Raw genomic sequence first — 25,791 nt, forward strand, 5'->3', positions numbered from 1 at the left:
AGACTCTGAAAACTTTTGACAGTGTTGACTTGAATACTCTCTTTGAAATACTGGAGGTAGCAGGGGTAAAATACAGGTAGCAGGATTCTGTTTACAACTCGTACAGAAACCAGACAGCAGTTACAAGAGTTAGGGACATGAAATGGGGGGAGTGGTTGAAAAGGGAGCGAGGAAGGACTGTAGCGTACCCCTGATGCTATTCAGTCTGTACTTTGAACTAGCAGTAAAAGAAACCAAAGGAAGATTTGGAGTAGGAATTAAATTTCAGGGAGAAGAAATAAAAAGTTGGAGGTGTGCCAGTGATATTGTAATTCTGTCAGAGATAGCAAAGGACTTGGAAGGGCAGTTGAATGGAATGGGCAGTCTCATGAAAGGAAGATATCAGATGAACATCAACAAAAGCAAAACAAGCATAAAGGAATGTAATCAAATTAAATCAGGTGATGCTAAGGGAATAGGAGTAGGAGAAATTTAAGGGGGGATATAACGAAAAATGTAAACATTTATTTTAAAAAATCATTACAGCCTTATTTATTAATGTACAAATGTAAAATTTTGCATGTGTTAAGCAAAAGAGCTATGTTTTAACGGAAAAATATAATAAAATGTGCAGTATCAATGTTTTGCCAGAAATTTGAATTTTTAATTTTGTATTGTCTTTTTTATAAAAAGCCATAACTCAAATTCTTATCATGCAATTAATTTGAAAATCTTCTTGTAGTGTCCTAAAAAGGATATAAGACCACTGATTATTAATTTATGGTACAAATTGTATCATTAAAAAATTAACTTTTTTTCTACATAAAGTCATCTAAAAATCAGAATGTATTTGCAGGATCTCGTATTTTTTGGTTCCAGGGAGACAGTAACACGCTGTGAACAGTTCCTGAAAATTTCATAGCATTAGCACATATACTTTTTATAGCACATATACTTTTTGAGGAAAAAATGTAAAACAAAGAAAATGATGTTCAAAGACTTTCTTCTCATACTTCTACATGTAATAAGCTTCCCTCAATTTTAAAATGTGCCACACTGATTATTTCCGTTATTGTAACATAAAACTGCATCATAGACACCTATTTTCAATACTTCAAGTCCACAGAGTGTCCTTTTTGAGCATCTAATCCAAATTAAATTATTGAGGCTTTCATTTGCATTTTGTGTCGTCCTGTGAAGACACTTCCTCAATAATTCAGGGTTTGCAAGAAACCTGAATGTGGGCTTAATTGCATACATAACAGGTTCTGGTGATGAGTGTTTATGTGAATACATCCCATTTCTGTTGTTGAACTCACACCAGTTGTCTTTTGGACACAGATTGTGAATTTGTGTGTTTGGTCAGTGGGTAGCTTGTGGAAAAAAATTACCCCCACAGCACACCTCATTGCCTCTAAATTATGTGTGTTTTTCCTGATAGCTCGCTCATAAAATAACTGAAGAGAATCAATTTCTTTCAGAGGAAGCCTGCCTTTTCCTCCTTATGGTTTACCATCCTCAAGTACTTCACGTTTCTTCTCTCTCAGCAAGCGAAAAGCCTACCACCAAGCCTATTTTGGATGTAACCAACACATACCAACTTTTATATTGATGTATTGTATGGATTTTTATCTGTTAAAGCTATGAACGAAGAAGAGTCCCATCACCAAGGTATTTAGTATGTTGTTGTTGTTGTGATCTTCAGTCCTGAGACTGGTTTGATGCAGCTCTCCATGCTACTCTATCCTGTGCAAGCTTCTTCATCTCCCAGTACCTACTGCAACCTACATCCTTCTGAATCTGCTTGGTGTATTTATCTCTTGGTCTCCCTCTACGATTTTTACCCTCCATGCTGCCCTCCAATGCTAAATTGGTGATCCCTTGATGCCTCAGAACATGTCCTACCAACCGATCCCTTCTTCTAGTCAAGTTATGCCACAAACTTCTCCTCTCCCCAATCCTATTCAATACCTCCTCATTAGTTACGTGATCTACCCATCTAATCTTCAGCATTCTTCTGTAGCACCACATTTCGAAAGCTTCTATTCTCTTCCTTTCCAAACTATTTATCGTCCATGTTTCACTTCCATACATGGCTTCACTCCATACAAATACTTTCAGAAATGACTTCCTGACACTTAAATCTATACTCAATGTTAACGAATTTCTCTTCTTCAGAAACGCTTTCCTTCCCATTGCCAGTCTTCATTTTATATCCCCTCTACTTTGACCATCATCAGTTATTTTGCTCCCCAAATAGCTAAACTCCTTTACTACTTTAAGTGTCTCATTTCCTAATCTAATAGCCTCAGGATCTCCCGACTTAATTCGACTACATTCCATTATCCTCGTCTTGCTTTTGTTGATGTTCATCTTATATCCTCCTTTCAAGACACTATCCATTCCGTTCAACTGCTCTTCCAAGTCCTTTGCTGTCTCTGCTTCAAGGTATTTATTTCTTCTCCATGGATTTAAATACCTACTCCAAATTTTTCTTTCGTTTCCTTCAATGCTTGCTCAATATACAGATTGAATAACATCGGGGAGAGGCTACAACCCTGTCTCACTCCCTTCCCAACCACTGCTTCCCTTTCATGCCCCACAACTCTTGTAACCGCCATTTGGTTTCTGTACAAATTGTAAATACCCTTTCGTTCCCTGTATTTTACCCCTGCCACCTTCAGAATCTGAAAGAGAGTATTCCAGTCAACATTGTCAAAAGCTTTCTCTAAGTCTACAAATGCTAGAAACGTAGGTTTGCCTTTCCTTAATATAGTTTCCAAGATAAGTCGTAGGGTCAGTATTGCCTCACGTGTTCCAATATTTCTACGGAATCCAAACTGATCTTCCCCGAGGTCGGCTTTTACCAGTTTTTCGATTCGTCTGTAAAGAATTTGCGTTAGTATTTTGCAGCCGTGACTTATTAAATTGATAGTTTGGTAATTTTCACATCTGTCAACACCTGCTTTCTTTGGGATTGGAATTATTATATTCTTCTTGAAGTCTGAGGGTATTTCGGCTGTCTCATACATCTTGCTCACCAGATGGTAGAGTTTTGTCAGGACTGGTTCTCCCAAGGTCGTCAGTAGTTCTAATGGAATGTTATCTACTCCTGGGGCCTTGTTTCGACTCAGGTCTTTCAGTGCTGTATCAAACTCTTCACGCAGTATTGTATCTCCCATTTCATCTTCATCTACATCCTCTTCCATTTCCATAATATTGTCCTCAAATACATCGCCCTTGTGTAGACCCTTTATATACTCCTTCCACATTTCCGATTTTCCCTACTTTGCTTAGAACTGGGTTTCCATCTGAGCTCTTGATATTCATACAAGTGGTTCTCTTTTCTCCAAAGGTCTCTTTAATTTTCCTGTAGGCAGTATCTGTCTTACCCCTCGTGAGATAAGCCTCTACATCCTTACATTTGTCCTCTAGCCATCCCTACCTTGCCATTTTGCACTTCCTGTCGATCTCATTTTTGAGACGTTTGTATTCCTTTTTGCCTGCTTCATTTACTGCGTTTTTATATTTTCTCCTTTCATCCATTAAATTCAATATTTCTTCTGTTACCTAAGGATTTCTACCAGTCCTTGTCTTTTTACTTTCTTGACCCTCTGTCGCCTTCACTTCTTCATCCCTCAGAGCTACCCATTCTTCTTCTACTGTATTTATTTCCCCCATTTCTGTCAATTGTTCCCTTATCCTCTCCCTGAAACTCTGTACAACCTCTGGTTTAGTCAGTTTATCCAGGTCCCATCTCCTTAAATTCCCACCTCTTTGCAGTTTCTTCAGTTTTAATCTACAGTTCATAACCAATAGATTGTGGTCAGAGTGCACATCTGCCCTTGGAAATGTCTTACAATTTAAAACCTGGTTCCTAAATCTCTGTCTTACCATTATATAATCTATCTGATACCTTCTAGTATCTCCAGGATTCTTCCATGTATACAACCTTCTTTTATGATTCTTGAACCAAGTGTTAGCTATGATTAAGTTATGTTCTGTGCAAAATTCTACCACACGGCTTCCTCTTTCATTTCTCTCTCCCAATCCATATTCACTCACTATGTTTCCTTCTCTCCCTTTTCCTACTACCGAATTCCAGTCACCCATGACTATTAAATTTTCAGCTCCCTTCACTATCTGAATAATTTCTTTTATTTCATCATACATTTCTTCAATTTCTTCGTCATCTGCAGAGCTAGTTGGCATATAAACTTGCACTACTGTAGTAGGCGTGGGCTTCCTGTCTGTTTTGGCCACAATAATGTGTTCACTATGCTGTTTGTAGTAGCTTACCCGCATTCCTATTTTTTTTATTCATTATTTAACCTACTACTGCATTACCCCTATTTGACTTTGTATTTATAACCCTGTATTCGCCTGACCAAAAGTCTTGTTCCTCCTGCCACCTAACTTCACTAATTCCCACTATATCTAACTTTAACCTATCCATTTCCCTTTTTAAATTTTCTAACCTACCTGCCCGATTAAGGGATCTGACATTCCATGCTCCGATCCGTAGAACGCCAGTTTTCTTTCTCCTGATAACGACGTCCTCTTGAGTAGTCTCGGCCCGGAGATCCGAATGCGGGACTATTTTACCTCCGGAATATTTTACCCAAGAGGACGCCATCATCACTAACCATACAGTAGAGCTGCATGCCCTCGGGAAAAATTACGGCTGTAGTTTCCCCTTGCTTTCAACCATTCGCAGTACCAGCACAGCAAGGCCGTTTTGGTTAGTGTTACAAGGGCAGATCAGTCAATCATCCAGACTGTTGCCCCTGCAACTACTGAAAAGGCTGCTGCCCCTCTTCAGGAACCACACGTTTGTCTGGCCTCTCAACAGATACCCCTCTGTTGTGGTTGCACCTACGGTACGGCTATCTGTATCACTGAGGCATGCAAGCCTCCCCCCCCCCCCCCCCCCCCCACGCACACACACAATGGCAAGGTCCATGGCTCATGGGGGTGGGTATTTAGTATATCTAACACCATACTAGTCCTCAGATGTGGAGAACATCCTCACAACTGCTGCAGCCTCCATGCCCCCACTTGAGCCACTATAATTTTAGAGCATGCTACTGCATGCTTTTCTTGCCACAGTTTCTCACTGTCTTCATTGTTGGACATTTTCCTTGTTGCACACTGGTGGCAGTATTTAGATATAATTTCTACTTCTAAAACTTTACCTGAGTCAATACCAATAACAGATGCAACTCCATACAGAGATGTGTGACCCTTTTTCATCTAGGTCCCATCTACAGACACACACAGGTCAGTAACATTTGTAGGAGATTTACTGTCATGAATATCTACCCCTGGATCCATTTCTATTTGGTTTATTTTAACAAATTCATCCACTGCTTTCAGATATTTCTTTATTTATTTTTTCAAACCTTTCACAAGGAGCAGGCATGTTCAGAAAACCACACAATAAATTACCTTCTTCCCTGCCCTGTCCAAGGCATCTCAGAGCATATGCTAACCTAAAATTGCTTTAATAGGTACCAGTGTCAGTGTTTTTCGAGGAGGAAAATAAAAATTCATAGTCACCTAAATTACAAATTAATTTAAAATCACAAGCTATTTCCACTCTTCTTTCTTCAACAACAATCATGCATTCCATAGTTTTACAGCTAACACATGAACATGAAAACTTACAGCCTGGCAGAGATGCTCTAAATCAATAAGTCTGAATCCCGTGGAATCCATATCAACATCATTCACACACCTGTACAATCCTCCTGTCCCGAGTTTTGAAGCTGAAGCTGAGAGCTTATGTTTTTCATTTTGAGCTGCTTTCTCTTTTTTGTTGGTAAGCCGATTTCCATTAAACCTCCATTTCCTAAACACAGTTTTTCCACCACCCATTACGCATAAATCTGACTTCCACGTAAAGGTTTATGAATTCAACATTCCACCTACTAATATGTGTTAGTATTGTCAAAACGTAAATAAACCACATGCAAGGAAGTTTTCAGGCAAAGATATAGATGTAAGCCAAAGATATCGAAAGAAAATAGCCTTCTCACTGACAAAAATTCCGCTGAAGCAAGCAGTTTCCCATATGTTGAGAAAGGTGGGAGTGACTGCCAGTGCAGAGTTAATACTATTTTTGAAAATTGATTTTTTGAACCAAAATCCATTACATCCCCCCTTAAAGTAGTAGGTTTAGTATTAGAGGGGAGTGTTGGGGTAAACATTGTAGAGGGAGACCAAGAGATAAAGACAGTAAGCAGATTCAGAAGGCTGTAGGTTGCAGTATCTACACCTACACCTACATCTACATGAAAAAATCACACGTAAGTGGCCAGCAGAGGGTTCATCGTACCACCTTCACACTAATTCTCTATTACTCCACTCTCAAACTGCGTGTAGAAAAAATGGCCACCTATATCTTTCTATATGAGCTCTGATTTCCCATATTTTATTATGAATATCATTTCTCCTATGTAGGTCGGCATCAACAAAATATTTTTGTATTCAGAGGAAAACATTGGTGATTGAAATTTCATGAAAATATTCCATCGCAATGAGAAATGCCTGTGTTTTAATGATGTCCACTGCAAATCATATATCATGTGCACGACACTGTCTCCGTTATTTATCAATAATACAAAACGTCTGCCCTTCTTTGAACTTTCTCGATGTACTCTGTTAGCCCTATCTGGTAAGGATCCCTCACCCTGCAGCAGTATTCCAAAACTCCAAAATAGGGTGGACATACATAATGTAGGCAGTCTCGTTAGGAGATCTGTTAAATCTTCTGTGTGTTCTGCCAATAAAACGCTGTCTTTCGTTCGCTTTCCCCGCAACATTTTGTGAGTGTTCTTTCCAATTTAAATTGTTTGTAATTGTAAATCCTAAGGAGTTAGTTGAATTTACGACCTTTTAGATTTGATTGTTTCATTGTGTAACTGAAGCTTAACGGATTGATTTATCGTGTAACCAAAGCTTAATGAAATCCTTTTAGCACTCTTGTGGATGATGTCACTCTTCTCATTGCTTAGGGTCAATTGCCAATTTTTGCACAATACAAATATCTCTTCTAAATCTTATTGCAATTTATTTTTATCATCTGATGACTTTTACGAGGCGGTAAATGACAGCGTCATCTGGTAACAACGTAGGACTGCTCCTCGGATTGTCTCCTAATTCGTTCGTATGGATAAGGAACAGCAGAGGGCTCATAACAACACCTTCGGGAATGCTGGAAATCACTTCTGTTTTACTTGATGACTTGCTGTCAATTACTACAAACTGTGAACTCTCTGACAGGAAGTCACAAATACAATTGCATAACTGAGACGATGCCCATACACAAATAATTTGATTACAAGCCACTTGTCAGGTACAGTGTTGGAAGCCTTCTGGAAATGTAGAAATATCGAATCAATTTGAAATCCCTTGTCAGCAGCACTCAGCACTCCGTGTGAGTAAAGAGCTACTTTTGTTTCATATGCACGATGTTTTCTAAATCCGTGTTGACTGCATGTGTATAGACCATTCTCTTCATGGGAATTCATAACGTTTGAACACAATATATATTCCAAAATTGTGCTGCATAACGACATTAATGATATGGACGTGTAATTTAGTGCATTACTCATATTGCCTTTCTTGAATATAGGTGTGACCTGTGCAACTTTCCAGTCTTTGGGTACAGATTTTTCATTGAGTGAGCAGTTGTATATAATTGTTAAGTATGGAGCTATTGCATCACTGTACTCGGAAAGGAACCCAATTGGTAGACAGTCTGGACCAGAAGATTTGCTTTTTGCTTCACTACTCTGAGGATATCTGCTTCTAAGTTACATATGTTGGCCACTATTCTTGATTCAAATGCTAGAATATTTACTTCATCTTCTTTGGTAAAGGAATTTCAGAAGGTTGTGTTTAGTAACTCTGCTTTAGCAGCACTTCATCAATATTATTTCATTGCTATTTGAAGATGAAGAGGGCTCGCACAGGATAGAGTACCATGGAGAGCTGCATCAAACCAGTCTTCGGAATGAAGATCATGATGACAATAGGATCCCACTATAGTGATGTAATCTGCTCCCTGTAAAAACACTGTACAAAATGAACTGACTTTAAAAGAGGGCTTACATCAAAACAATAAGTGCTTTTTGACACTAAAAAGCAGTCTTGCCATACTAGCCTGAGGAACTACTTACCCTGCTCTCTTACTACTGTGTTCTCTTTACTATGGCTCTTGAAATGTTTGCTATGTGTTTGTATAATATTTTGAATTACGGTTGCAGGTGCTGTGCCAATCCTGACACTGAATTTACAGAAGGGTGTAGCCCCAGGTAGCCCAGTGCCAGATGCATGGCACCACCAAATGGTTTTTGGTGTTGGTCCTCAAGGCATCTACCTCACCAACCCCCTAGAGTGTGTCAGTGAGGAAGCCCTGTGGCCGCAACTGTCCAGCCCCTCGGTACTGCTCATCAGGCGAAGTGACATCCTCGCTCGGTGGAATGAAGTGACAGATCTCCGTACACTTCTCTGCCAGGCAGATCGTCGCTGGAAGGATATGAATGTTTTGGGTGAGTTTCTGGTGTAATCCTAAGCAGACTTTTAAAAAGTTGTTGTTACTCACCTTAAAGAAGACCCTTTTTAGTTGCGGACAGGCGCAACAAAAAGACTGTTACACATTGTAGCTTTTGGCCAAAGCCTCCTTCAGCAAAGAAAAGAAAACACACACACATTCACACAAGCAAGCACATCTCGTACACGCGTGGCTGAGGTGTGCTCACTTTGTGTGTGTGTGTGTGTGTGTGTGTGTGTGTGTGTGTGTGTGTGTGTGTGTATTTTGTTTACTGGAGAAGGCTTTGACTGAAAACTACAATGTGTAACTTTTCATTGTGCCAGTCTGCAGCAATCTCTGCTTTTCGTAATATTGTTGATATTTAAACCTGGAGTTACCATTGTTTTGAGTAGTTGTGTAAGATACATATTGACTGTCCCTTAATTTCCACTACAAGTAACACTGGATACTGATTTTTGGTTGTAGGTCAGTTAGCATTTCCAGAACTGAACACAAATAACTTTTTGTTTGGTTATCTTAAGGAACTATTCAGTTAAAAAAGTCCCACATAATATAATAGGATAAAAATTGAAATCTGTAACCCTGGATGAAGAAAGTTTGCTTCAGTGGATTCATCTGCAGTCCTTAGCCAGCTTCAGTCCAGCATGAGCAGCAGCACCTTCATGTCATTCCTACCTTTTATACCTGGTGCTTCTATCCGAGCTATTAGCCACCCTTCACCTACCCTCGCTCTCACTCGCAATCTCCTTTCTCCCCTTGCCCATTCCACCCGATACATACCTTCAACCCAGTCAAGTTGCAGAGGTGCTTGTGGATAGTCAGCCAGCACAATGTACTCACACATATTTGTGTGTGCTTTCGGCCAACAGGCCCTTTGTCAAAAATAGAACACACACACACACACACACACACACACACACACACACACACACACACACTCATCCAAACACAACTCACACACGCGACCACAGTTTCTGGCAGCTGAAGCCACACTACGAGTAGCAGCAGCAGTGCAGGATGGGAGAGGCAACTGGGTGGGGGTAAGGAGGAGACTAGGGCAGGGAGGGGGAAGGGTTAGCAGGGTAGAGGTGGGGGAAGGGGGGGTGAAGTGCTGCTCAGGAGCATGCAGGGATGAGGTGGACGGAGGGTAGGGGAGCTAGGTGCAGTTGGGAGGTTAGACAGAGGGGTTGGTGGAGAGGTGGAGGGCGGGGGAAGCAGAAAAGGAGAAAAGTAAAAGGTGTGTTGATGGAAAAGAGGCCATGTAGTGCTGGAATGGGAACAGGGAAGGGGCTAATGGGTGAGGACATGACAATAAAGGTTGAGGCCAGGAGGGTTATGGGGATGTAGGCTATATTGCAGGGAAAGTTTCCACCTGCGCAGTTCGAAAAGCTGGTGTTGGTGTGAAGGATCATATGGCACAGGCTGTGAAGCGGTCATTGAAATGAAGGATGTCGTGCTGGTAGCATTCTCAGCAACAGGGTGGTCCACTTGTTTCTTGGTTGCAGTTTGTCGATGGCCATTTACGCGGACAGACAGCTTGTTGGTTGTCATGACCACATAGAATGCAGCACATTGGTTGCAGCTTAGCTTATAGATCACATGACTGGTTTCACAGGTAATCCTGCCTTTAATGGGATAGGTGATCTTTGTGACCGGACTGGAGTAAGTGGTGGTGGTGGGAGGGTGTATGGGACAGGTCTTACATCTGGTCTGTTACAGGGATGTGAGCCATGAGGTTAGGCATTGGGAGCAGGGTTGTGCAACTCAGCATCTCAGCTATATGGTGAGTAGCAACTATCCAGTTCATAAGGAGTTTTATTTGCATACCTATAGGCAACTCAACAGTTCTACTATTCGGTGAGTTGTTACCAGTACTCCCAAAATATTTACTTTCTAGTACCACTTTTATTAAAGATTGCTGGTTGCAAATACAGTATGCTAGCTTAGCATCCACAGCCTGGCTCGCATAGACTGTGCTGCCTGTACAGATTTTTTTGCTTCTCTTTAATAGAATTTTTATGTTGTTCACAAACACCTTCTAAACTTTTCGTAGGCCATAGAAGCATGGTCTTTTCCAAGTGTACTTCTTACCAAAAAGCTATCCCAGTAGCTGCATTCCATAGTTTTTGTTCATCATGGCATTGCATTCTTGTGGAGATATTTCCATAGAAACTTTCATCCACTAACATGTTTCTTTGTATCCAAGCAAGAAATGAAATACCAGTTTTCTTAGATTTACCTTTAAAATTTTTTAAATATTAATAAATATTTTTAAAAAAATTTTTTTCCCCTGTTTCACTTCTCCTACGTTTTGAATTTCCAAAAGCAGTGAAACACATTTTTTTTTGTTTTTAACAGAAAAGACAAATAAATATTTTCATAGATTTACCTTTGAAAGTGCTTTCGTAATGAAATAATTTTGTAAAACCTGTCATCCCCCATTTCACACCCTTAGCATGTTGAATTTTCAAAACCACTGAAACATGTAATTTTTTTTATTCCTAAGAGAGAAGTTAAATACCAATTTGTGCAGATGTAGCTGCAAAAATGCTTTAATAGTTCTTTTAATGACAATTTATTTTCGAGTAACTTCCACCCACCATTTTATCCTCTTCGGGTTGAATTTCCGAAAATGCTGAAATACATATTTTTTACAGGATGTCAAATCAAACGCCTTTCAGCCATCTGATTTCCAAACTTTCTGTATTTGGCTACCAGTTTCGGCGATTTACTGTGCCATATTCAGGCCCATGTCTGACGTATAGGAAGATTCCACCTCAGTTCTGGTCAAAACAGCTGCCAGCATTCGAATAGTGGTATTAGTAGATTTCTGCTTGCTATAGCAATTGCTTCAACCATCATCTGGTTGGAAGATGATGGTTGAAGTGATCGCTATAGCAAACAGAAATCTTCTAATACCAGTATTCGAATGATAGCCCATGTTTTGACCAGAACTGAGGTGGAATCTTCCTATATGTCAGACAGGGGCCTGAAAATGAAGATAGCATTAATAAATTGCTCAAACCTGTAGCCAAATAAAATAAGTTTGGAAACTAGATTGCTGAAAGGTGTTTGATTTGACATCCTGTATCGAACAGTCAAGCCTTACAACCATCTCTGGAAAGATGAACATTCAGACATATTTTTTATTTCTGACAGAAACCAAATACTACTTTATGTATTTCTAGCTTCAGAATTGCCTTAATAGTGACATATTTTCGAAAAACATTTCATGCTCCCCTATTTCACCCCCATAGGAGTGGAATTTCAACAGTCCCTTAAACGATGCCTGCAGTATAAGATCCACACCCTCTTCCAAATTTCAAGTTTCTGTCCTTTGCAGTTTGGCTGGGCAATGATGAGTCAATGAATCAGTCTGCCCCTGTTTTACCCCCTCAGGGGTTGAACATCTAAAAATAGTGAAATACATATTTTTTCATTTCTAACCGAGAAGCCAAACACTAATTTTCAAAGATTTAGCTATAAAAATATTTTCATAAATCTTTTCACCCCCTATTTTACCATCTGAAGGGCTGAACTTCCAAAAGCATGAAATGCGCATATTTTTAATTTTGTTATAGAGACGTTGAATACAATTTTTCGTAGATGAAGCTTTAAAAATGCTGCAGTAGTTTTTTATAATGATTTATATTTTTAAAAAATCCACCCACTATTTCTCCCCCATGGGGGTTAAATTTTCAGATATGCTGAAACATGTATTTCTTTATTTCTGGCCAAGAAACCAAATACCAACTTTTCCCGGTTGCCTTAATAGTGACACATTTTCAAAAAACCTTTCAACCCCTATTTCCCCCCCCCCCCCCCCCCCCCCCCTTTATGAGTGGAATTTTGAAAAATCCCTTCTGAAACTGCCTACAGTAAAAGATCAACATGATCTCCAAATTTCAAGTTTCTATCCATTGCAGTTTGGGCTGGGTGGTGGTGGTGAGTCAGTGAGTGAGTCAGTCATTTAGGACATTGCCTTTTATATATAGTGATTCATCTACATCTACATGATTACTCTGCAGTTCACAGTTAAGTGCCTGGCAGAACCACCTTTAAGCTACTTCTCTACTGTTCCACTCTCAAACAGCATGCTGGAAAAATGAACTCTTAAAGCTTTCCACACAAACTCTGATTTCTATTATTATTTTCTTATTTCTCCCAATGTATGAGGGTGCCAACAAAATATTTTCACACTCTGAGGAAAAAGTTGATGATTTAAAATTTCAAGAGAAGGTCCTGCCGCAGTGAATAACACATTTGTTTTAATGGCTGCCACACCAGTGCATGTATTATATCCATGGTACTCTTTCCCGTGTTTCATGATAGTACAAAATGAGCTATCCCTCTGAACTTTTTCAATGTCCTCCATCAATCCTCTCTGATACGGATCCCACACCCCACAGCAATATTCCAGAAGAGGGCAGACAAGCGTAGTGTTTGCTGTCTCTTTGCTACACATGTTAGATTTTCTAAGTGTCCTACCAATAAATCAAAGTCTTTGGCTTGCTTTCCCCACAACATTATCTGTGCGATCTTCCCAATTTAAGCTAGTTGTATTTGTAATCCCCAAGTATTTAGTGGAGCATATAGCCTTTAGATTTGTGGCATTTATTGCATAACTGAATTTAGTGGAGTCTTTTTGGTGCTCAAGTGGATGACTTCCCACTTTTCATGATTCAGAGTCAATTGCCACTTTTTGCACAATACGAACATTTTGCCTAAATCATTTAGAAATTTGTTTTAATCATCTGATGACATTGCATGATGGTAAATGGCAGCATCATCTGCAAACAATCTAAGAGGGCTGCTCAGATTGTGTCCTAAATTGTTTGTGTAGATCAGGTACAATGCAGGGCCTATAACACTTCTATTTCACTTGCTACTCACCATATAGCAGAGATGCTGAGTTGCAGAAAGGCACAACAAAGAGTCTGTCTGAACGTTAGCTTTCAGCCAACAATGCCTTTGTCAAAAATAGACACCACACACACACACACACACACACACACACACACACACACACACACACACACGACCGTAGTCTTGGGCAGCTGGAGTCATACTGTGAGTAGCGGCGCATTATGGGAGAGGCAACCGGGTGTGGATAAGGAGTAGGCTGGGGTGGGGAGAGGGAGGGATAGCAGGATAGGGTTGGGAGACGGTAAAGTGCTGTTGGGAGCGTGCATGGACGAGGTGGAGAGTAGGATAGCTAGGTGCAGTTGGGAGGTTAGACAGCGGGCAGGGGAAAGAGGGCGGTAGTGGCGAAGAACAAAAGTAAAAAGACTGGGAGCATTGGTAGAGTAGAGGGCTGTGTAGTGCTGGAATGGGAACAGGGAAGGTGCTAGATGGGTAGGGACAGTGACTAACAAAAGTTGAGGCCACGAGGGTTACGGGAATGTAGGATATATTGCAGGGAGAGATCCCATCTGTGCTATTCAGAAAAGCTGGTGGTGGGAAGGATCCATATTGCACAGGCTGTGAAGCAGTCATTGAAATGAACATCATGTTGGGCAGAGAGCTCAGCAACAGGATGGTCCAGGTGTTACTTGGCCTCATTTTGTCGGTGGCCATTCATGTGGACAGACAGCTTGTTGATTGTCGTGCCGAAGTAGAATGCAGCACACTGATTGCAGCTTAACTTGTAAATCACAAGACTGGTTTCACAGGTAGCCCTGCTTTTGAAGAGATAGGTGATGTTTGTGACCAGACTGGAGTAGTTGGTGGTGGGAAGTTGTATGGGACAGGTCTTGCATCTAGGTCTATTTATTTATTTATTTATATCTAAAAACAAAGATGATGTGACTTACCAAATGAAAGTGCTGGCAGGTCGACAGACACACAAACAAACACAAACATACACACAAAATTCAAGCTTTCGCAACAAACTGTTGCCTCATCAGGAAAGAGGGAAGGAGAGGGAAAGACGAAAGGAAGTGGGTTTTAAGGGAGAGGGTAAGGAGTCATTCCAATCCCGGGAGCGGAAAGACTTACCTTAGGGGGAAAAAAGGACGGGTATACACTCGCACACACACACATATCCATCCACACATATACAGACACAAGCAGACATATTTAAATATGTCTGCTTGTGTCTGTATATGTGTGGATGGATATGTGTGTGTGTGCGAGTGTATACCCGTCCTTTTTTCCCCCTAAGGTAAGTCTTTCCGCTCCCGGGATTGGAATGACTCCTTACCCTCTCCCTTAAAACCCACTTCCTTTCGTCTTTCCCTCTCCTTCCCTCTTTCCTGATGAGGCAACAGTTTGTTGCGAAAGCTTGAATTTTGTGTGTATGTTTGTGTTTGTTTGTGTGTCTGTCGACCTGCCAGCACTTTCATTTGGTAAGTCACATCATCTTTGTTTTTAGATATATAGTTCCTACGTGGAATGTTTCCCTCTATTATAACCATATTTATTTATTTATTTATTTATGCATTTTTTTACCTGGCAAGATTAGGGCCTTCAGGCCCTCTCTTATACCTAACCAGTCATACTCAGATTGAATGAATTACAGTTTCTACAGAACATTAAGGACATGTAACATGTTATACAATATTAATGTTAAAGAAAAAAAATAGAGATTATAACAGTAGTACAATGATAATTATAACAATCAAAAAAATAATTATAACAATCAAGAATAATAATAATAATGACTATGTATATGAAAGTAAACATATTTTTCTTTTATGAATGTCAGTCCTATTGCTAGTCGGGAATTTTCTCATTATGTTCTTGCAGCTTGTGAGTTATTTGCATCGAGCAGAGACATAAGACGATAGAATGGGGTGAAAGAGATATAGAAGAGGTAGATAGGTTAGAGGAAGAGAAATAGAATGGTAAAATTCGAAGCTATGATGGAGAGGAGAAAGAAAGAGATGAGAGGGGCACAACAATGGTGGCTATACCGTCCCTAATATGTAAGTTTTGAGTTCCCTCTTGAATGTTGAGTGGTTACGGATAAGACACAGATCACAGGGGAGCGCTTCCATAGCCGTATGGCTGAGATGGAGAATGACACGGAGAAAGATTTTGTGTTATGTAAAGGTACAGCCAAGATGCTAGACGTATCCAATCTGGTATTGTGGTTGTGGAATGATGATAGGTGTTTAATGTGAGAAGATAAGTATTGGGGGCACCAGTGGCTAAGAAATCGATGAAGTAAGCACATCGTGTGGAGATTGCGTGCCTTATGTGGGCGTATCCAACCTAGCTGGGAGTATGAAGGACTGGTATGATCATACAACCGTATGTTGCATACGTATCTAACACAAGCATTCATCACTAGCTCGAGGCATCTCAAATTTTCACTATTTGTGCCGTGTTGAACTACATCACAGTAGTAAAGATTAGGCAAGACTAGTGTTTGGACTAATTTTTGTTTAACATGGGTTGGAAATATTTTTCAAAATTTTTGAATTGCATGTAGGGAGGAGAGCGATTTCCAGCAAGCTGTGACTGTTTGTTCTTCCCAGTTTAGGTGTTCATCCAAGATTATTCCAAGGTCTTTTACTGTTTGTTGGTATGGCAGTTGGGTACCATTGAGGAGTATTTGAGGGACTGTTTCGCGAAAGTACCGGCTGATTAACTTTGGATGAGATATAAGTATGACCTGGTATTTCTTGGGGTATAGTTTCAGACCTAGGTTCTGTGCCCATTGAGAAACGGAGCAAAGATCTGCGTTCATACTCGCTACTGCATCAGCAATGGTCTTGGAGCTTGCACTTATGTACAGTTGGATGTCGTCGGCATATAGATGGTAGTTGCAGGACTGAATCACTGAAGAAATATCATTAATGTACAGTGAGAAGAGTAATGGACCAAGGACGGAGCCCAGAGCGCACGTTTTTCCATGATAACTTTTCCGACCCACAAATGACTTGTTGACTTCTGTTTTTGAGGTAGCTGTCGAACCAGTGTATTGTGCTGTTTGAGAAATTCAGCTGTTTCATTTTAATTAGTAATATATCAAAGTCAACTGTATCAAAAGCCTTGCTAAAGTCAAGCGCTGTTAGGATGGTAGCTTCACGTCTGTCCATAGCATGTTTAATGTCATCAGTTACTTTGATTAATGCAGTTGCTGTACTATGGTGCATTCGAAAGCCTGACTGATATTTGTCATGTATGTTATGAGTTTTGAGGTAATCCGTCAGCTGTTCATGGGCGATGTATTCTAGGGCTTTAGATATTGCAGGCAGTATGCTGATCGGCCTGTAGTCACCTGGCGACTTAGGGTTGTCAGTCTTGTGTATAGGTTGAATTAAACTTTGCTTCCACTCAGTAGGATATTTACTATTGACAAGAGACAGGTTGAAGATGTCTGTGATAACTGGAAAAATAGTGTCTACGACGTTCTTAATCATTCCAATGCTCACTCCATCATTTCCTACTGCCTCGGAAGAGATTCTCATAATTGCCTTGTGTACTGTGCTGGTAGTGACATGTTTTAGGAAAAACTTGTCTCTCGAGAGATTGATATCTTGGGGCTGGTAATTTGTCGCTGCGTGTCAGTTTACAGCTGTTGAGAAGAAATCGTTTAATTCTTCTGCAGACGCTTGATAAACAGCGTCAGATCTTTGCTTCCCTATACCGAAACTGCGCAGCTTTTTCCACAGTGCAGCAGGTTTGGATATGCCGCGTACGACAGAGCGGGCGTGTCTGATTTTGGCATTTCTCACACTTTGCTTGGTTCTGTTTCAGAGTTTCCTATAAGCATGATCAATGAGGCAAGGGGTTGGGAGCAGGAGTTGTATAGGCATGGATGAGGGTATTGAGTAGCTTCGATGGGCGGCGGAATACCACAATGAGAGCAGTGGGAAGGATAGTGGGTAGGACGTTTCTCATTTCATGGCACAACAAGAAGTAGTTGAAAGCCTGGAGGAGAATGTAATTCAGTTGCCCCAGTCCTGGATGGTATTGAGTCACGAGGGGACCCTGCCTGACTCAGTTCACTCCTCCATCCATCCGTGATCCACCCTCATTGCCCACAAATTACCCCCTGTTAAATTTCCAGAATTTCTTAACCTTGAATGTTGCCTCACCATCATTCCCCAACCCCTCAACATGCAAACTAACCTTACTTCCGCATAAAGACCTACAGTCCACCACCTAAAAACTGATCCCGACCTTATAATCCTATATGCTGGTAAAGGCTCTACCACTGTTGTTCTGAACCTCAAGGATTACATGGCCGAAGGTCTCCATCAGTTATCAGGTTCATCCACCTACAAACCTTGCCTCAGTGACCCCAATCCAGAAATCCAGCAGGATCTTCAGTGTATCCTCAAATCCTTAGGACCATCCCAGAACCTCTCTCTGGAGTGCATCTCTCTGCTCACCACTACCACTCTCTGCACTCCTACCTTCTACATGCTTCCTAAAGTCCGTAAATCAACCTCTGGTTACTGTGTGCCCATTGAGAGAACACCTTCAACCTATTACCCGCAACCTACCCTCCTATGTAAAAGATACCACCAATTTCCTCTACCGACCCTCCATAGTTCCTGTTCTTTTACCACACAGTGCCCTGCTTGTCACTATTGATGCTGGGTCATTCCATGTCGAATCATCCAGAAATTTTAGGAAATGACACCCATTGTCACACAAATCCTTGAAATTTTGAGTAGTGGAAGTTTACCTAGATATATTCACATTCCCAAAATGTAAACATTGCTAGTCAATTACTTGTTCACTTATGATAAAAAGAAATTGGATAGATTCAGAAATTCAGGCTTTCCTAGACAAGCTCCTTTATAATTTAAAAATGCAATAATTCCTACAGTTTTTGCAATGGAAGCGTTTAAAAAAAAGAGGAAGGTTTATGTTTTTATAGTCATGCTTCTTGTAGTGAATATCCATCATCTACATCTCAGAAAAAGTTGTAATTAATTTCTTTTAAGCAAAATCCAGGCATGTACATTATAATCTTTTAAAGGTATTTCCCCTTCATAGATACCTTTGAAAAATTTATAATATTATTATAAATATTCCATTATGTCACACAAAGAAAATCAATTTGTAGGAATAATGGAAAGTGTGAAAAACAGTGTTATTGTAAAAGAAATATTGAAGTTTCTAATTCATGACTACCATGTAAACACTAAATTGCTGAAGTTGGCTACACTGGATTTCCCTAGGAACAAATGATATCTGAGGACACTGTTCTATTGCCACTAGATGTATTGCATCATCCAGTTCTTTATTTTGAGTCATGTGTTCACTGAGCATGCAGTTCTGACCTCTTGTACTGAGTTGTGCCCAGAGTCAGTTATTGGTTAAAAATTCAATTGTTGCAATTTAACTATTCATTCCAAAACAAAAGTAAGTCCTCTAATGTTACAATAATAATGTGAAATACCTTTGTAATGAAACAATGGGTGATTTTTCATTATTTAATTACTTTTAGGTTACACCAATCATCTTTTGAATTATTTACGACAAATATTGGTTTTATGACTGCAGCAATATGGAAAGTACAAGTAGGCAGTGTTTTCTTGGACAGTATCTGCAAGATATATGTGATAATGCCCTCACTTGTGTGAATGACCTGACCAGTGAAGAACAAGAGCTTTTATTATGGCGAAGCAACAGTCATTCATACAGTGATTTAAGTGTTTCATGTGTGTGTGTTAAACACAAAGACATGCACAGATTCCTTCAAGCGCCACAAATGATGTTTCAACTGGATTGCATGAAATTAGTTTAGGAAAGGCAAAGACCTTCAAAATGAGAGGCTTTAGTGTTATTCCTGTGGAGAAAATGTGCCAAACCTGTATCAAGCTTCATTAATGAAAAACAAGCTACTGACAACTCATCACCAGACTATATAAATGCAGTAATGTGAAGGTGCAGCCTCCTGAAAAATCTGCACTCCATACTAGCTTAACTAGCTTAGGAGTATCTCCTGCAAAGCTGCATTCAGTTGCTCGGCGCAGCCTGTATGCAGCAGCCAAACAAAAATTGGAATCAGCAGCTGGGGTTCTGAAAACTAAAATTTCACATACTTATCAAGTTGAGCTGGCTGCTGATGCAAGCACTATCCCTGACAGTGATTTAACAGAACTGGAAGAAAAGCCAAAACATCATGATGATCTCGTGGACAAAATCAGACAGGAAATTGAATATTCAAATAATCGTGAAAGAATTTAGTTACTTACTCTTGTGCCACCAACTTGGTCTTGACAGAAAGTCAGTTCCAAATTTCAGGTTTCTGAATATTTGGTGCGACAAGAAAGAGCTCTTTTAATGGTGAAGGGTATTTTATTGATGGCTGAGCAGAAAAGAGGAAAGACATTGCCACATGGTACAGTGCAAAAAGGAAAGAGTTTTTATTTGGATGACGAAAACACAAGAATAATACCTGTGAAAAAAGACAAAGTGAGCACCAGCAAAAATACCTATGAACAAAAGCATATTGTTTTAAGTACTTTAACTGAACTGTATTATCTCTGTAATAAAAAGTATCCTGAAGACAAAGTAGTATTCTCAAAATTTGCTTCTCTTTGACCAAAACAGTGTATACTTGCTGGATCATCAGGAACACATACCATATGTGTATGCATTTACCACCAAAACATTAAATTTCTTCTAAATTTCATTTCTATTAAAGAAACATACCAAGATCTAATTAAAATAATACCATGTGATTTAAATAACTGAGCCTGTATGCTTCGTCTGTGTGAAAAATGCCCCACCAGCTCATTGCTTCGGATCCGCTTAGAACGTGAAGTAGAAGACTATGATCCTGATGAGGTGGTTCAGTACAGTCAATGGGTATCAACTGATAGAATGACATTTTAAGTGTTCAAATTACTTCTCTATCAGCATTCTGAGAGACACTAATTAAAAAAATTGAAAAACTTACTCCGCACTCTTTTATTTCTCAATCACAATCTGGTTATCTGAAAATGAAGAAGTAAACACTTGAAGGATCAGTGTTAATTTTAATGGATTTCAGTGAAAATCTCAATTTTGTTGTTCAAGGTGAAGTACAGGGGTACCATTGGAACAATGGCAGCTGCACTCTTCACACTGTCCATATATATTACAAGAAGGATAAACAGTTGCATGCAAAAAGTGTTTGTATTGTTTCTGCTGATCTAGAATGTGATGTTGCCATGGTGTACCAGACCCAAAAGACTGTATTGATTTATTTATTTATTTTTTTTTTTTTTTTAATGGTTGTGCTGCACAGCATAAAAATTGTAAGAATTTCAGAAATATCTGCTACCATGAACATGACTTCAATATAAAGTGCAGCTGGTCCTTTTTTGCTACCAGCCATGGCAAATGGTATTGGTCACGCTGTTAAAAGGTTTGTCACAAAAACAAGTTTGCAAAGAGTTTATAAAGATCAAATACTTACAGCTTCACAGGTATTTGAATTCTGTCGCAAGAACCTGCAAGGCATTTCAATTCTCTTTGTTCAAAAAATGAAATGGTACAAGTCAGACCTTGTCTTTCTCAGCGCTTCAAAAGTGCAAAAACAATTCCTGGAACACGATCTATGCATCACATTGTACCGATATCACCAACGTAGATTGGAGAAAAAAGGCTGAGCTGTGATATGGAGTTTAGCATCATGCATAATTTCTCAGATGCACTTCTGCCACTAATGGCAAAATGCACTGTGCAGCCCAACTGCTATATTCCATGTGCATATGACTTCTTGGTATTTGGGAATTGTTGAGAAGGTGAATTGTGAAGATGTTACAGTAAGGTTCATGCATCCTCATGGTCCATCTCCGTCCTTCTGTTGGCTTGATAATGATGTTTGTGATGTTTCTTTCTCTCATATTCTACGTGAGGTTGATATCACCACAGCATCAGGCTGTACTTATTGTCTGAGCAAAGAGTCCTCAAAATTGGTGGAAGAAAAGTGGTTCTCGTACAAAAAAATATTATCTAAGCATCAAAGTGTCTTGTCGCATGTGCAGTTCTGAATCAACTTGAATGCATTTTGTGCAGTGTTGACAATATTGGCTTTTGACAAAATGCTAATGTATTTTTACATTGAGTTAATTTGGTTATGGCAGAGGTAAGAAAGTGTTCATATGTCATGTAATGTACAAGTTGCTCTGTATTTTATATTGTGTAATTTTGTTTCATATATTGTAATTTTTGTTCAGTTTGGATATTATTAAGTGTACTTATGTTGTTAATGTCTATATATATATATATATATATATATATATATATATATATATATATATATAAAAAAACAAAGATGATGTGACTTACCAAATGAAAGTGCTGGCAGGTCGACAGACACACAAACAAACACAAACATACACACAAAATTCAAGCTTTCGCAACAAACTGTTGCCTCATCAGAAAAGAGGGAAGGAGAGGGGAAGACGAAAGGAAGTGGTTTTAAAGGAGAGGGTAAGGAGTCATTCCAATCCCGGGAGCGGAAAGACTTACCTTAGGGGGAAAAAAGGACAGGTATACACTCGCACACACGCACATATCCATCCACACATACAGACACAAGCAGACATATTTAAATATGTCTGCTTGTGTCTGTATGTGTGGATGGATATGTGCGTGTGTGCGAGTGTATACCTGTCCTTTTTTCCCCCTAAGGTAAGTCTTTCCGCTCCCGGGATTGGAATGACTCCTTACCCTCTCCTTTAAAACCACTTCCTTTCGTCTTCCCCTCTCCTTCCCTCTTTCCTGATGAGGCAACAGTTTGTTGCGAAAGCTTGAATTTTGTGTGTATGTTTGTGTTTGTTTGTGTGTCTGTCGACCTGCCAGCACTTTCATTTGGTAAGTCACATCATCTTTGTTTTTAGATATATTTTTCCTACGTGGAATGTTTCCCTCTATTATAACCATATCATTAATTTGAACCCAACAATTATGTTTGTTATTGTCGCTGTTGCATTTTGAAATCTTTCCTGTCGTCTTGTTTTCTCTTTATTTTCTCTTTCTGTTTTTACCAGTAGCCTCACTTTGTATTCACCTTCCCCTTTTTACCGTAATACAATTTTATCCCGCCTATACATACTCAATAATACGTAACCCACTTCCAAACAATAACCAAAAAAAAAAAAAAAATTATTTTCCGCTTTCAACACTACCACTGCTATAAAATCCACCGTTTCTAGTTCAATAAAGCTGCTTTCACATATTAAACAACCATTTCGGCTAGTTCTAATAACTTTTACTTTATTTCCATTTCCGTTTTTCGCACATCACTGATCATTTTTAGCCGCTCCCCACAGGTTTTAACGTCATTATTTCTTCGTCAGACAACTGTTAGCCCCATTTTCGTAATCTTTCACCACAACACCACTCCTTTTAACACATTTACACGTTTTTTCGAAATTTTCCCGATTTTCTCCGTCCTTTAACGTGTTTCAGCGGCAACACAACCACCTAACCTTCATGCACATCGCTGTCTACCAACCCAAGTTCACCACAGGATCAACTTAACCAACACTTTTTCGCCTTTTTTCATACCAGATCTCCAGTTACTTTCTAGTTCACCCTTATCCCTCCCCATATATTTTTATCTTTCATTTTCATTTCAACCTCATGTTACACTTTTCACGCCGACCGAAGTGGCCGTGCGGTTAAAGGCGCTGCAGTCTGGAACCGCAAGACCGCTACGGTCGCAGGTTCGAATCCTGCCTCGGGCGTGGATGTTTGTGATGTCCTTAGGTTAGTTAGGTTTAACTAGTTCTAAGTTCTAGGGGACTAATGACCTCAGCAGTTGAGTCCCATAGTGCTCAGAGCCATTACACTTTCCACCTTCTAATACCATGTCACCCTCACACCACCCCCACAACGACCCCATTAAGTTTTATTTACTTAGTCCTCTCCTTCCTTCTTTCCTGATGAGGCAACAGTTTGTTGCGAAAGCTTGAATTTTGTGTGTATGTTTGTGTTTGTTTGTGTGTCTGTCGACCTGCCAGCACTTTCATTTGGTAAGTCACATCATCTTTGTGTTATATATATATATATATTAAAAAAAAATCAAAGATGAGGTGACTTACCGAACGAAAGCGCTGGCAGGTCGATAGACACACAAACAAACACAAACATACACACAAAATTCAAGCTTTCGCAACAAACTGTTGCCTCATCAGGAAAGAGGGAAGGAGAGGGGAAGACGAAAGGAAGTGGGTTTTAAGGGAGAGGGTGAGGAGTCATTCCAATCCCGGGAGCGGAAAGACTTACCTTAGGGGGAAAAAAGGACAGGTATACACACGCACATATCCATCCACACATACAGACACAAGCAGACATATTTAAAGACAAAGAGTTTGGGCAGAGATGTCAGTCGAGGCAGAAGTGTAGAGGCAAAGAAGTTGTTGAAAGAAAGGTGAGGTATGAGTGGCGGCAACTTGAAATTAGCGGAGATTGAGGCCTGTGCGGATGACGAGAAGAGAGGATATACTGAAGGGCAAGTTCCCATCTCCGGAGTTCGGATAGGTTGGTATGGTGGGAAGTATCCAGATAACCCGGACGGTGTAACACTGTGCCAAGATGTGCTGGCTGTGCACCAAGGCATGTTTAGCCACAGGGTGATCCTCATTACCAACAAACACTGTCTGCCTGTGTCCATTCATGCGAATGGACAGTTTGTTGCTGGTCATTCCCACATAGAATGCATCACAGTGTAGGCAGGTCAGTTGGTAAATCACGTGGGTGCTTTCACACGTGGCTCTGCCTTTGATCGTGTACACCTTCCGGGTTACAGGACTGGAGTAGGTGGCGGTGGGAGGGTGCATGGGACAGGTTTTGCATCGGGGGCGGTTACAAGGATAGGAGCCAGAGGGTAGGGAAGGTGGTTTGGGGATTTCATAGGGATGAACTAACAGGTTACGAAGGTTAGGTGGATGGCGGAAAGACACTCTTGGCGGAGTGGGGAGGATTTCATGAAGGATGGATCTCATTTCAGGGCAGGATTTGAGGAAGTCGTATCCCTGCTGGAGAGCCACATTCAAAATCTGGTCCAGTCCCGGAAAGTATCCTGTCACAAGTGGGGCACTTTTGTGGTTCTTCTGTGGGGGATTCTGGGTTTGAGGGGACGAGGAATTGGCTCTGGTTATTTGCTTCTGTACCAGGTCGGGAGGGTAGTTGCGGGATGCGAAAGCTGTTTTCAGGTTGTTGGTGTACTGATTCAGGGATTCCGGACTGGAGCAGATTCGTTTGCCACGAAGACCTAGGCTGTAGGGAAGGGACCGTTTGATGTGGAATGGGTGGCAGCTGTCATAATGGAGGTACTGTTGCTTGTTGGTGGGTTTGATGTGGACGGACGTGTGAAGTTGGCCATTGGACAGGTGGAGGTCAACGTCAAGGAAAGTGGCATGGGATTTGGAATAGGACCAGGTGAATCTGATGGAACCAAAGGAGTTGAGGTTGGAGAGGAAATTCTGGAGTTCTTCTTCACTGTGAGTCCAGATCATAAAGATGTCATCAATAAATCTGTACCAAACTTTGGGTTGGCAGACTTGGGTAACTAAGAAGGCTTCCTCTAAGTGACCCATGAATAGTTTGGCATACGAGGGGGCCATCCTGGTACCCATGGCTGTTCCCTTTAATTGTTGGTATGTCTGGCCTTCAAAAGTGAAGAAGTTGTGGGTCAGGATGAAGCTGGCTAAGGTAATGAGGAAAGAGGTTTTAGGTAGGGTGGTAGGTGATCGGCGTGAAAGGAAATGCTCCATCGCAGCGAGGCCCTGAACGTGCGGAATATTTGTGTGTAAGGACGTGGCATCAATGGTTACAAGGATGGTTTCCGGGGGTAACAGATTGGGTAAGGATTCCAGGCTTTCAAGAAAGTGGTTGGTGTCTTTGATGAAGGATGGGAGACTGCATGTAATGGGTTGAAGGTGTTGATCTACGTAGGCAGAGATACGTTCTGTGGGGGCTTGGTAACCAGCTACAATGGGGCGGCCGGGATGATTGGGTTTGTGGATTTTAGGAAGAAGGTAGAAGGTAGGGGTGCGGGGTGTCGGTGGGGTCAGGAGGTTGATGGAGTCAGGTGAAAGGTTTTGCAGGGGGCCTAAGGTTCTGAGGATTCCAAATTAAACCCTGCCTGGAACAGTTCCGTCCTCCGTCACAGCGGGACCCACCTCCTCTTCCTCAAAATCACCCTCTCCAAACCTTCCAGGAATTTCTGACTTCCAGCCTTGCATCTCAATCCTTCTTAAAAAACCTTAATCCTACACCCAACATCACCACTGCTGAAGCCCAGGGTATCCGTGATCTGAAGGCTGACCGATCCATCGTCATTCTTCTGG

At 40.6% G+C, this 25,791-nt stretch overlaps 1 protein-coding gene across 1 annotated transcript in view; it reads left to right on the top strand.

Moving 5' to 3' along the window:
- LOC126484039 (uncharacterized) overlaps window positions 1-25,791 on the top strand; it is an 81,989-nt gene that overhangs the window by 40,073 nt on the left and 16,125 nt on the right. Inside the window, exon 4 of the mRNA XM_050107374.1 lies at window positions 8,250-8,534. Coding sequence (XP_049963331.1) covers window positions 8,250-8,534 — 285 coding nt within the window. The remainder of the gene's footprint in view (window positions 1-8,249; window positions 8,535-25,791) is intronic.

Source organism: Schistocerca serialis, chromosome 6 (assembly GCF_023864345.2).
Source record: "Schistocerca serialis cubense isolate TAMUIC-IGC-003099 chromosome 6, iqSchSeri2.2, whole genome shotgun sequence".
NCBI classification, from domain to species: Eukaryota; Metazoa; Arthropoda; class Insecta; order Orthoptera; family Acrididae; genus Schistocerca; species Schistocerca serialis.